A 13,242-nucleotide genomic window follows, 5' to 3' on the forward strand; every position below is an offset into this window, starting at 1 on the left:
ACTTTATTTTTAATTAATTTTGATCATTGATGTTCTTCGGAAAGCATTTCTGCAGTACATAATTACTGAATGATTATCTTTGACAGGTCATTGATTTCATTTTATGCTGGACCTTGATAGTTTGAACTTGATATTGTTGGTTTTCAGAAATGATCGAGTGAATTTATTACCGAATTTAGCATTTAGTACACTAAATAAAATTTAATATTTAGTATTTAGTAATACTAATTAAATATTGCATATTAAATCATCTATAAGATAAAACCAAAGCATTAAGATTAAACTGTTCCTTTAAGTATTTGTTTTACATGTTTCATGTCAGTTTTTCCAGGAAGCCCATAGAAGTAGAAGTGATCCAATGATATTTCATACAATTGTATGTTTGACTCTGTCCCTTTTGAGTGTAGGGGGGCATGATGTATTTGTTAAACAATATATCCTGATAACCACTGTCTTTGAGTCTTGCTTGGTCTATTTAAAAGCTTTTTTGGCTTACACATAAGTGCTCATCATTCATTTTATTCTGAGTAAGTAGTTTTGTCCAGCAGTTTGTTGGTTAGGATCAAGCATAAACAAGAAGAATTGTAATAGTTAAAGCTGCTGAGTGCTGAAATGACTGCAGTTTGAAGTTCTTGGGACCTTTGTACTAGGAAGTTCTTAAGGGGAAGCTAGAAAAGATTTCTTCTGACATTCCTTCCTTTTGCTGTAATTCTAGAAGAAAGCATGAAAGAATTATGTGATACTTTTAAGAGCCAAGGGTTTGATTTGAAGAATAAAAACTAACCTTACTTAAATTGAACACATGAATAAAGGTTAATAAACTAAAGACTACCAGTTTCTCGGTGGAAGTTGTGAAATCTGCACAATTTATTTTAGAGAAAGTATTTGTTCAGCAGCATTAGTAGGAATTACCCCATACCTGATTATCTAGTAGATTTGCTTTTCTTTATGAATATGGAAGTTAATGTTTAACATCTCTTCCTGCATTCTAAACATGATTTAGCTCTACTTCAGTGACATTTTAAGAAAAAGCCATTTAATTTGTAATATTTGGTAAGTTTACATAAGTCTAAAAATTCAAATAGAGTAATGACCTGACACATTTAGTAAACTTTTAACACTTTTCATCAGTATGCTTGTAAATCTGGACAAAAGTTTTCTTCCAAAACTAATTGTGACCTTAGTCTAGATTAAATGTTTTACAGTAGTTATCAGCTTAAGTAATAAATGAGCATTCACCATCATGGAAGTAATTGTTTTCTTAACATTTTTTTCCGCATTAAGAAAAGAATCTTGCAGTTTAAGTGTGTAAATAACCAGAGATAAACTTCCACCTTAAAGGATATATATGATTTCTTAATTTTTTTTTTTAGTTTGTTTTTTTGACAGAAAGAGAGAGAGAGTGCGAGAGAGAATCCCAAGCAGGCTCTGCACTGTCAGTACAGAACCTGATAGGGCTTAAACTCAGTAACCTTGAGATCATGAACTGAGCCAAAATCAAGAGTTGGACACTTAACCAACTGAGCCCCAGGGATGTATATAACTTTTAAGATGTTGAGAACAAGTCATTTTAAAAGGATACACCAATTATTCAAAAAAATATTCAGTGTGGTAGATCTTTAAATTGTACATCCATATTGCTTGGATTTTTAAAAAATAACTATTTGGAGCATGTGGTAGAGGAAATTACAGACTTTTTTGGGATTCATATGCTGAAGCTGAGAGCAAGATACAGATTTTTTTTTAAATTGAAGTACAGTTGACACATTAAGTTGGCTTCAGGTGTACAACATCATGATTCAGGAATTCTGTACATTACAAAATGCTTACCCACAATAAAAGTGTATTACAGTATTATTGACTACATTCCTTACGCTGTACTTTTCATCCCTGTGACTTGTTCATTTTGTAACTGAGAGTTTGTACTGCTTAATCTTCTTTACCTCTGTCACCCATCCCCCACACTCTTCCCTTTGGTAACCACCAGTTCTCTATGAGTCTGTTTCTATGATTTTTTACTTAATTTTTTTCTGTCTGTTTTTGTTTTGTGGTATAGACTCCTACTCTGGACTACTTGCCTTGTGTAATAGTTTTTTCAGGTGCTTTGTAGAAATGTACCATATTTGCATGCTAGTATAAATTGTGTTTATTTTTGAAACAAATAGATTTTATAGACTGTTTTTGCAGTCTTCAGTTACCACTACCCATGTTAACATAAAGTATATAATAGAGGGGAGTTTTGTTGTTGTTGTTATTTAATCAGAATGTAGTTGGCATTAGTGTCAATAGTACATGATGATTCAACAGTTCCATACATTATGAAATGCTCACTACAATAAGTGTAGTTATCTGTCACCATGCATAGTTACTATATTATTATTGACTATATTCCCTGTGCTGTACCTTTCGTGTTGTTGTTTTTTAAACCGAGAGTTGACTAATTTATTCAGCAAATATTGTTTGCTCACCTACTATAAAAAGCACAGTTTAGTTCTGACAATGCAGTAGCACATCAGCCAAACTTGCTGTCATTGTTTGTATATATAGAGGTAGATATTTTAAAAATTAGTTACAGGGACACCTGGCTGGCTCAGTGGGTTAAGTGTCTAACTTCAGCACAGGTCATGATCTCATGGCTCTTGAGGTCAAGCCCCACTTTGGGCTCTGTGCTAACAGCTCAGAGCCTGAGGCCTGCTTTGGATTCTGTGTCTCCCTCTCTCTGCCCCTTCCCTCCTCATGCTCTGTCTCTCTCTCTCTCAAAAATAAACAATAAAAAAAATACACAGTTAATTGTTTAATTAAAGTTGTGATAAAAACTACAAAAAAGAATACAGAGTTCCATGAAACGTGTGGGTTCCTAAATAGGACATATAATGAACAGGTTTTGAACTCAGTTGCTTGATTTATAATTAAATTCAGGTGATATTTGATATATTTGTGTAGACAGTCCTTTTTCCAATTTGGATTTTTTTTCATAATATAAGAAAGCTCTCCACTAAACACAAATTTTTGCTTTTCACTGTATCACTCACATAGTCTTCAAACATTGAATGTGAGAATTCATTTTTTTGTTTTACTCAAGACACGAACAAAAAAGATTACTAAGGGTTTTCCGACTCACTTTTGTAATTTTTGTAATGCCAGAAAAGCATATGGAGTTGAAAAACAGAGACTTCACCTACTAAACAAAATTCTATTTCATTGGAGTGGTATTGCTGGTGTCACAGAAACATTGAGATTCATTGACAAAGGTGAACTTGATGTTAAGTGTAGAGAAGTCATTCAGTTTTTGTTTTAATTTTTTTAAGTTTATTTATTTTTCAAGAGACAGCATGAGTGGCAGGAGGTTGGGGGAGCAGAGAGAGAGGTAGAGAGAAAATTTCAAGCAGGCTCCACAGTGCCAGCACAGAGCCTGACACGAGGCTTAAACTAATGAAACTGCGAGATCATGACCTGAGCTGAAACCAAGAGTCGGATGCTTAACTGACTGAGCCACCCAGGTGCCCTGAGAAGTCATTCATTATTTATAGACTTTTAAATAAATTGTCCCTTGCTGACTTACCAGCCATCATAACTGTAGCAGTTTTCATTTGATAAAAAAACCATATATTTATCCAGGTTACTAATGTGAATATGAAATACACTTTTCTAAGAATTTTTTATTTTTTTAAGATTTTTTTAATGATTTTAAATTATTTTGAGGGGGAGAGAGAATGTGAGTGAGGGAGGAGCAAAGGGAGAGAGAGAATCCTAAGCAGGTTCTGCGCTTTTTATTGCAGAGTCTGACAGGGGCCTCAATCCTGTGAGATCACGGCCCCAGCCCGTATCAAGAGTCGGTTGCTTGACTAAGCCACCCATGCCCCCGTAAGAATTTGTTATAAGAACGTTATGTGAGATGTTTACATTATTTTTAGATGCTTATATATTTTTAAATGTTTATTTATTTATTTGTTTACAGAGATAAGAGCGGGGGAAGGCCAGAGAGCGGGAGGGAGGGAGAGAGAATCCCAAATAGGCTCCATGCTCAGTGCAGACCCCAGTGCTGGCCTTGATCCCACAACTCGTGAGATCATGACCTGAGCGGAAATCAAGAGTTGGACACTTAACCAACTAAGCCACCCAGGTGCCCCAAGATGCTTATATTTAAAAAAAAAAAAAAATTTTTTTTTTAATGTTTATTTATTTTTGAGACAGAGAGAGACAGAGCATGAATGGGGGAGGGTCACAGAGAGAGGGAGGCACAGAATCTGAAACAGGCTCCAGGCTCTGAGCTGTCAGCACAGAGCCTGATGCGGGGCTCGAACCCCCGGACCATGAGATCATGACCTGAGGCGAAGTTGGACGCTTAACCGACCGAGCCACCCAGGCGCCCCAAGATGCTTATATTTTTAATACTATACCGTTAATTCTTAGAACAGTACATATTAAAACAGTATATTAATTGCCTTAATAATATTTCAACCCTTATGTGGCTTAAAGATTAAGAACATGGGCTCTGTAGTCCATACTCCCAATTAACAGAACTGCCAATTGCTGTGTGACTTTTTAGTTTCCTTATTAGGAAAGTAGAAGTTGTAGTGAAAGTTAGGTGAGAATACAATGCACTTAAGGTGTGCCTGCCATTTAATGAACGCTCAGTAGATACAAGTCGCTATCATCTTTGTTGTTACCATAAACTTTAAAACCAGGTTTATGGTGAGTGGAAGAGGAACATTTTAAAACAGAACAGCTGTGGGGCGCCTGGGTGGCGCAGTCGGTTAAGCGTCCGACTTCAGCCAGGTCACGATCTCGCGGTCCGTGAGTTCGAGCCCCGCGTCAGGCTCTGGGCTGATGGCTCGGAGCCTGGAGCCTGTTTCCGATTCTGTGTCTCCCTCTCTCTCTGCCCCTCCCCCGTTCATGCTCTGTCTCTCTCTGTCCCAAAAATAAATAAAAAACGTTGAAAAAAAAATTAAAAAAAAATAAAATAAAACAGAACAGCTGTATCAGAAATGGTCAAGGTTTGGACACAGTGTGATAGGTGCTGTTAAACCTCTGAGCTTGGCTTTGATGTTTCTCTTCCTTCCTCTCAAAAGTTGATCATTCTTTTCCTGATCTCAAGTCAACTTCATGAAAGTCCAGTTTTTGTTTTGGTTTATATTTAAGTTTTTGCTGTTATGTTGTTGGTTTTAGGATTTTAGTTTTTTGTTTTTTCTTTGTCTATTTGGTCTGGAAAAATTATAGAATGAGGTAGACCAGCCATGCTTAGTTCTCCTAAATAGACATGGAACTAGGAAGTTTTGCCTCACAGTGTTCACCTGTTTCACAGCCTCTGCCCCTCATGGCACTTGTCCTGGTAAGGAAGTGACAATACCCACATTTGCTGCAGTTTTTTTTTTTTTTTTCAGGCTTTGTAGCGCCAGTCACCTTTCCTGACATCTCCTTTTCCAGTGTGAGTGAGTTAAAAGGCTTCAACAAACAAACCCCTGTTTTATAAATAACATTTTCTTTTTTCCTGTGTAAAATGAAAAAAAAAAAAAAAAAAAAAAACAAACCCCAAACACTGAAAGTGTGGACTGTAGTTTACAGCCCACAGCAGCATATGTTAACATTGCCACTTTGATGCCAGTTCTTGCACTCACTGGTTGTGTATACTTAATCAGGGTACTTCTTTAGTTCTGTGTATAATAGAGGCTTGCTGAGACTTAAGGAAGTTGATACTCTACAGTAATACCTGGCACATAATGAGTGCTCAGTGGTACCTATTATTAGGATTAATGTTAACATTATTCCATTATTCTACCAGCTTGCTTGAGAAATGTCATAGGCTGTTAGTAATAAAAACCAAAACTTAGAGGTAAATCTGACTTGGCAAAATTTTTAGTAGACTAAACACTGACATAAGTATCACTTTCCTGACCATATTTAGATCTGCAAAGATTTGAAACAAGAAGAAATAAATAAATTTGAACCAAAAAAAATTGGAAATGGTAGAAATAACAACCAAAAAAGAGTTAAATTGCAGAAGCTATAATGGGTCAAATTTGAAATGGACCAAAACCCAAAGAACAATAAAACTTCTAAATCAATATATTTAATCTTATTTGTAAAATTTATCCTATATTACTCAAGGTTCTCCAGAGAAACAATCACTAAGACACATACATAGTTTTGTTGAGAATAATTGACTCATGTCATTATGAAGGATAATAAGTCCCATGATCTACCCTCTGTAGGAAAGCTAGTGGTGTAATTCTAGTTCAAGTTCAAAGGCCTAAGAGCCAGGGAAGCTGATGGTGTGAATTCCAGTCCAAGGGTAGGAGAAAACCGATGTCCCAGCTCAGGCAGGTAGGAAGGGAATGTATCTTCCACTTTTTGTTCTATTCAGGCCCTCAGTGGATTGGACGATGCCCAACGACACTGGGAGAGCAATGTACTAAGTATTCTGGAAGCACCCTCAGAAACACCCAGAAGTAATGTTTTAATCTGGACCCCGTGGCCTAGTCAAGTTGACACAAAAAATTAACCATGATATGTCCAACCCTTGTCAACTTCACAACCATGTGCATCTCATTAAACCATACTTATTTACATAAAGACAGCAACAAGGTCATAATTCTGCCTAACATGATACTGTTATCCTGTGCGCAACTGAAAATGCACTAACACCTTCCCCTGAAAAGAAGTTAATGTCTTTCAGTAATGTTTTCCCTTCTTGATATCCTATAGCTTAAATACTCTGATGTAAAATTAACAATAAGTACTTTGATATAAAGTCCCTGCATCTTATATGATAAGAAAATGAAAGAGGAAAGAAAACACATATTCTTTGCAAGATTAGAAGGAAGTACTCTTGACAATAACAGTCCTCATTTCTGTCATGTGATTGTAGCTTATATTTATAACTGTCTTCTACCCACTCTGTATTCCCTTCACTTTCAACAAGCACTTCAGCTGGTCATGATTTTTTGCCTGGTGAGGTAATCCAGACCTTGATTCCTGAAGGGTCTGGGCCATTAGTAATCCTTCCTGGTTTTTCATTGACCTTAATCACAGGGTGTGGTAATACTAAGAGACACTCTAAAGGACCTTCTTGTGTTCCAGACAGATTTGTTTCCACCTCTTGATTCCTGGATTTGTGAATCCTGATTGTGGAAGAAAAAGCACCACATAGTGGATTCAGAGCACATTCATCATTCTGGAGAACCTTGCCCCAGCCCTGCAAGATACTGCCATTTAGCTAGCACTGTCATTTAGTCTTCAAAAGGTCATTCCACTGTTTTGTCAACCCAGCTGCTTCAGAATGTTAGAAAACGTGTCAAGACTAGTGAATTCCATGAGCATGGGCCCATGCTTTGTGGAATACTATGATGATGGATAAGGCATTCTGTAAGTCCATAGGTGATAGTTTTGATAAAAGCATTGTGTGCAGGGAGGGCAGATTCATATCTGGAGTAAGTGTCTATTCCAATAAGAACAATGCTGCCCCTTTCATGATAAAAGCAGTCCCGTGTAAGTAACCTGCTGCCACCAGATAGCTGGCTAGTTACCCCAGTGAATGGTGTCATATCAGAGGCTCAGTGTTGGTCTTTGCTCTTGGCAGAGTGGACTCTCATCAGTGACCATAACCTTGGTGAATGGAAGTCTGTGTTGCTGAGATGCATAACCTCCATCCCTCCCACCATGGCTGCTATGTTCATAAGCCTATTGGACAATGTTGGGTGGCTGAGGAAAGAGGCTGACTGGTAACCACCGAATGGGTCATCTTATCCAATTACTTTTTAAAATTCTCTGCTGAGGTCACCCTTTGGTGAGCATTCACAGGGGAAACAAATAAATGTCTTTTTGTTTTTTAGCCCATTGAAAGAGGTCTGTCTATATCTTCCCCAGATTTGTTACCAATTTTCCCTTCCTCTACATTAAACCAAGGCATGTCTGGCATTTCCAGTTCATTCGCTGTGAGCCACCTTTTGGTCCATTTTTCAGCCAACCAAACAAATGCCAGAACTTTTTTTAACTCCCTAAGCTGCAACAATAAATGAAGAGCCTATATGAATATTAAGAATGATTCCAATGAAAATACTTTTTGTCCAGTAAAAATGCATATGAATATAAGTGGACAGGAATAATTGCCATATAGGAAGTTGATAATTGGGTGAAATTAACTTAGTGGTGTTAGGTTCATTCTGAGTATTTTTTTTTAAGTATATCAATGCTTGTATAATTTTCATTAACATATTTGTATTAATAGACACGGAATCAAAACTTCCTCAGGCTCCAAACGATAGGGTCAGAAAACATCTACTTGGTCCAGGTGGTAGAATTGTAAAAATGCCCCGTGTTTATTATAATTTACTATGGTATGTAACACAAAATATTGAATAATGCTGTAAGTGCTACAATAGTTAGGAGGGAATTTATGTGGGGCGCCTGGGTGGCTCAGTTCCTTGAGTCCGACTTCGGCTCAGGTCATGATCTCCCAGTTTGTTAATTCCAGCCCCATGTCGGGCTCTATGCTGATAGCTCAGAGCCTGGAGCCTGCTTCGGATTTTGTGTCTCCTCCTCTCTCTGCCCCTCCCATGCTCATGCTTCTGCTCTGTCTCTGAATAATAAATAAACGTTGAAAAAAAATTTTTTTAAGGGAATTTATTTAAGAATATAGCAGTAGTTCAGAGAAAGGGCATGAATAAAAACAATGACAATGAAGATGGAGAGGAGCAAGCAAATTGAAGAGATACCTGGAAGAAAAGGGTTGGGTGTGTTATGGGTTGACTAGAAGAGGGCAAGTTTTGGCTTGGCCAATTGTTAGATGGTGGGATCCTTAGCAGAAATAGTACATACACAAGGAGGAAAAGATGGAGAGTTGACTTGTAACATGTTGAATGTGAGGTGAATATGAGGGCAACCAGACAGAGAAAACCAATAGTAGTTGTAAATACGGATCTATAGCTTAGTAGAAAGATCTGGGCTGAAAATACAGATTTGAGTTTATATACTCTGTGTATCTATGTGTGTACTGTCCCTAGAGTTTCATCATATTCTCCTTCTTACCTTCTCTCTTTCCTTCTACTTTCCCCTTTTTACTGTTATATAGATTTTCCTTGGCAAGTTCATCCACTGCCTATACTGACTACATAGAGATAACAGCTAATACTGCCTATACATACAGACTATATTGGATAGCGGATTAAATCACATAGGATGAATCTACAAAATAAGAAAACAGAAAGATTAAGAGAAAACACAATATTGAAACCCTGGGGACTGATAGACACATACACATGTACATGTACATGTACATATAATCGTACATACCTGTATGAAGTAGCAGAATTGGCAGAGGCAACAGAGAAGATAGGCAGTAGAACTATGGAGGAGTAGCACCTCAAAATTGAAAAAGTTTTAAGAATGGTCAGTCAAATTCAGTAGACTATCCAGTGAAGGTAAGAGCTGAATAAAAGGGCTTTCCATTGAGTTTTTTATACCGTTACTGGGTATTGATGTTGTTAGTGATTGGAACAGTTTCAGTACAGGATGAGAACTAAAGCTAGTTTACAGTGGATTAAGAAACAATCCTGAACTCAAAGGGAAATATGAAAGGAGAAATAAGATGTGTAAACTCTGGAATTTAGAATTTATTCCTTGAACAATAGAAGATAATTTGATGTTTTATAAATTTTATTGATAAAAATGTGTCCCCAATGTTAGTATAGTTTTTTTTGTGCTTAGTTATATCAATTGGTTTATACCAGAGCAGTGATTTCATTCTCATATAGATCATTTGGGTTTGATGTTTTCCTGGGTATCTCCTAATATAAAATTGTGGCAAACAAACCCGAACTACAGTTGTCAGGGCTTTAGATTAAGGCAAAAAATTCTAGTATTACTCATGAAATAACCATGATCTCATTAAACAAAAAATACGGCGCTTCCAGTTTGGATGTGGTCATTACAAAAGAGTGCCTTTTCCCTATTTAGCAAGGTAAGTATTTACTAAAGTGATAATACCTGCCACACATGTACTCCTTACATAGAAATACTGTTTTAATGGTGCCACAAAATTACTAGAAGAAACAATGTGTAATACATTGAATTAAAAAGTCCTCATTTTGTTTAGTAAGTGAACTATTAATTTTTAAAAATCATCTTTTTGGGTAACTGGAGAAAGCGAATATCATGTTTTAATTAAGCATTTACTAGTTTTAAAATAAAGTTTTAATTTGACATCTGTCTTATTCCTAATATATTGAAGAGTGAAAGGAACTAATCTTTACTCAAGCTAGCTCAATAGGAGGTGGTTCTCTGTGACTCTTTTTTGGAATTTTCTTTTTCTTTACTGTGTAAATTAAATGGGAAATAATAGTTTCTTTTAGGAAGTCTTACATAATGGTGAATTATATGTCTTTTGCTTTTTTAAACAGCTTTTTATAGAAACTAGTTTAAAAAGGGATTTCTTAAATGGCTGCATTGGTGTTCACATTAAAAAGCAAGAAGGGAAACGGAAAGGTTTCATGCTTCCATGGTTAATTTCTTTGTGCAGCAACTCCTTTCTCTGTTTCTAGCAGTGATTTTCATGCATATCCTTAAAGAGATCTACATTTCTAAGAGCAAATACATTTTTATTCTGTTGCAATTTAGGATGGTTCATATTACTATGGATGCCTTATTTTTATTTCTGTCACATTAAAAGAGAATTTTCAGTTAAATATTTACTTTTTTTTATACTGTGTACTTCTGTAGCATGTAACAGTGCTGTCCCATACCAATATAATGTGAGCCACATATGCATTTTAAAATGAGTACTTAATAATTATAGATGAAATTAATATTCTTAAACTCTGTATGTAAAATATTATTTCAACCTTTAACCAATATAAAAATGCTTAATGAGGTGATTTTGCCTTTTTATTTCATATTAAGTCTTAAAATTCAGTTTGTATTTTACATCCTTTCTCATTATGGACTAGCCACATCCTTTCTCAGTATGGACTATTTCAAGCCACATTTCAAGTGCTCGGTAGCCACATGTGGCTAATGGCTACCCTACTGTACAGAGCATGTCTGTAGAGTCAGAACAAATTCTTAGTATTTGGATGGATGGGAAAATAAAAGGAGACATTTATCTTCCATGAATTAGATTCATTTAGTATAATATAATTTAGTATAACTTGTTTAGTATCGTTACCAACACAAAGTAATGTGATCGTCTTTATAGATACCAAGCCTGGACTTTTTTATTCCTTGGAAAATCATTTGGAGGAGATAAGCTAGAAGTAGTGGGTAGATGGAACTTTTACATTTGGTTACCCTTAATAACTGTATTGTGCAATTGCATTTATTTTTATTGTATGTATATGTTCATACTTCCGTGGAATTTCATCATACGTCTATAACTTGTAGCATAAATGCAATTCCAACTACAATGAAGATTTTGTGCTGCAACTAGAGAAGGAATTGGTCCAAGCTCGTCTGAGTGAAGCTGAGTCTCAGTGTGCACTAAAGGAGATGCAGGATAAAGTCCTGGATATAGAGAAGGTGAGAACAATATAAATAGTGTCACTCCCAAATTAGAGGGGACATGTGATAAGATGAATTTATTGAGCAGTTAAATTGGACTTGGTGTTTTCATACATTGGAAACCTTACATACTAGTTACTAAGAGAGGAAAGGACAAAGAAAATGAGATTCTCAGTTATTCTTTGTTGTTGCCATACTACTCAAAGCCCCTTTTTTTTTAAGGGTTAAAAAAACAAAACAAAAAACATTAGAGCCCTTTTAGAGGAAGACAAGCAGGGTAATGTTGATATGAATAATACTTAAATGTTGAACAAGAGAAACTTAGGGAATACATATTAATGGTTGTCTTCAAATATTATAGTATCTTCATCTAGTGGGATATGGCTAATACATAAACATGTCAGAAAAAATTTCATCTGCGTGTAACTGTTAAAACTTTGCTAGCTACATAAGCCACCTCAGGATATGTAGGAAGATCTTAGCCCAAGGCATACTTAGGGAAGCTAATTTACTTCTTTTCAGGATTACTAAAGAATTTTAAGGATTAGATAAGTTAGTAGAAATAGAAATGCTTTTAGATTTCTTGTAACTCTCAGACTTGAGAGTCTGTGTTCCAGATCACAAACTCTGAATCTCTTTTTTGTCCTCTATGAAATCATTGATGGCTTGGGCTCTATGTTAAGTGTTCTTTTTATCTTTATAGTATCTAGCTATGTGAATAAAAGCCTGAGCACTTGGGTGGCTCAGTCAGTTAAGTGTCTAACTCTTGGTTTCTGCTCAGGTCATGATCTCACTGTTTGTGAGTTCGATCCCTGCATTGGGCTTTCTGCTGACACAGAGGCTTCTTGGGATTCTCTGCATCCCTCTCTCTCTGCCCCTTCCCCACCACCCCTACTCCCGCCTATCTCTCAAAATAAATATAAATAAATTAAAAATTTTTTTTGAAAAGCCTCATAAATAATGAACATGACAGCCTCAAGTTGTTCTTATTTCTTTATGAACTAAAGCAGGTGTAACTACCATCAGTAGTGGAATAATTTTGCTAGAAATCTGATGGCTATTTTTACACTATTTTTGGAGAATTTTTTCTCCTATTTGTTGAGAAAAAAGCCAGCAAGAATGCTGTAAAAAATGTATAACAGAATATTTGGTTTCTAAGTTGGAGTACCTTGGGTTCTGTGATGCAGATAAGAATCTGGATCTTTCAGTTTTGAAAATTTGGAATTTGAAAATTTGAAAATTTGGAAGAAGTATCCTTGGGTCCAATTTAATAATGGATTTCTTGGGGTGCCTGGGTGGCTCAGTTGGTTGAGCGACTGACTTAATTTCGGCTCAGGTCATGATCTCACAGTTATGAGATCAAGCCCTGCATCAGGCTCCATGTGGAGACCACTTGGGAGTCTCTCTCTCTCCCTGTCTGTCTGCCTGTGTTCTGCTCACATGTGCTTGCACGTGCATGCATGCTCTTTCAAAATAAATAAACAAGCTTTAAAAAAAATTATAAAAGTGGATTTCTTAAGTAGCTATGTTGGTATTTATGTTATAGAGTAGAAAGGAAATTAGAAGCCTTCATGCTTCCTATGGTTAATTTCTTTGTGTAGGAAATACAGGAATTCTTTGTGTAGGAATATATAGTAAATTTCTGGTTTTCAATTGGAAGATATTTATAGTCCATCATAAAAATGTGTAGTTGGCAAGAATAACTTTATTATCTCTGTGGGCTAAAATCTTCATCCTACCATGAAATAT

At 36.1% G+C, this 13,242-nt stretch overlaps 1 protein-coding gene across 12 annotated transcripts in view; it reads left to right on the plus strand.

Moving 5' to 3' along the window:
* EVI5 (ecotropic viral integration site 5) overlaps positions 1-13,242 on the plus strand; it is a 239,107-nt gene that overhangs the window by 134,241 nt on the left and 91,624 nt on the right. For all 12 annotated transcript variants that reach the window (XM_049618441.1, XM_049618442.1, XM_049618439.1 and 9 more), the window contains one exon: positions 11,377-11,511. In XM_049618441.1, coding sequence (XP_049474398.1) covers positions 11,377-11,511 — 135 coding nt within the window. The remainder of the gene's footprint in view (positions 1-11,376; positions 11,512-13,242) is intronic.

This window comes from Panthera uncia (assembly GCF_023721935.1).
Source record: "Panthera uncia isolate 11264 chromosome C1 unlocalized genomic scaffold, Puncia_PCG_1.0 HiC_scaffold_4, whole genome shotgun sequence".
Taxonomy (NCBI): Eukaryota; Metazoa; Chordata; class Mammalia; order Carnivora; family Felidae; genus Panthera; species Panthera uncia.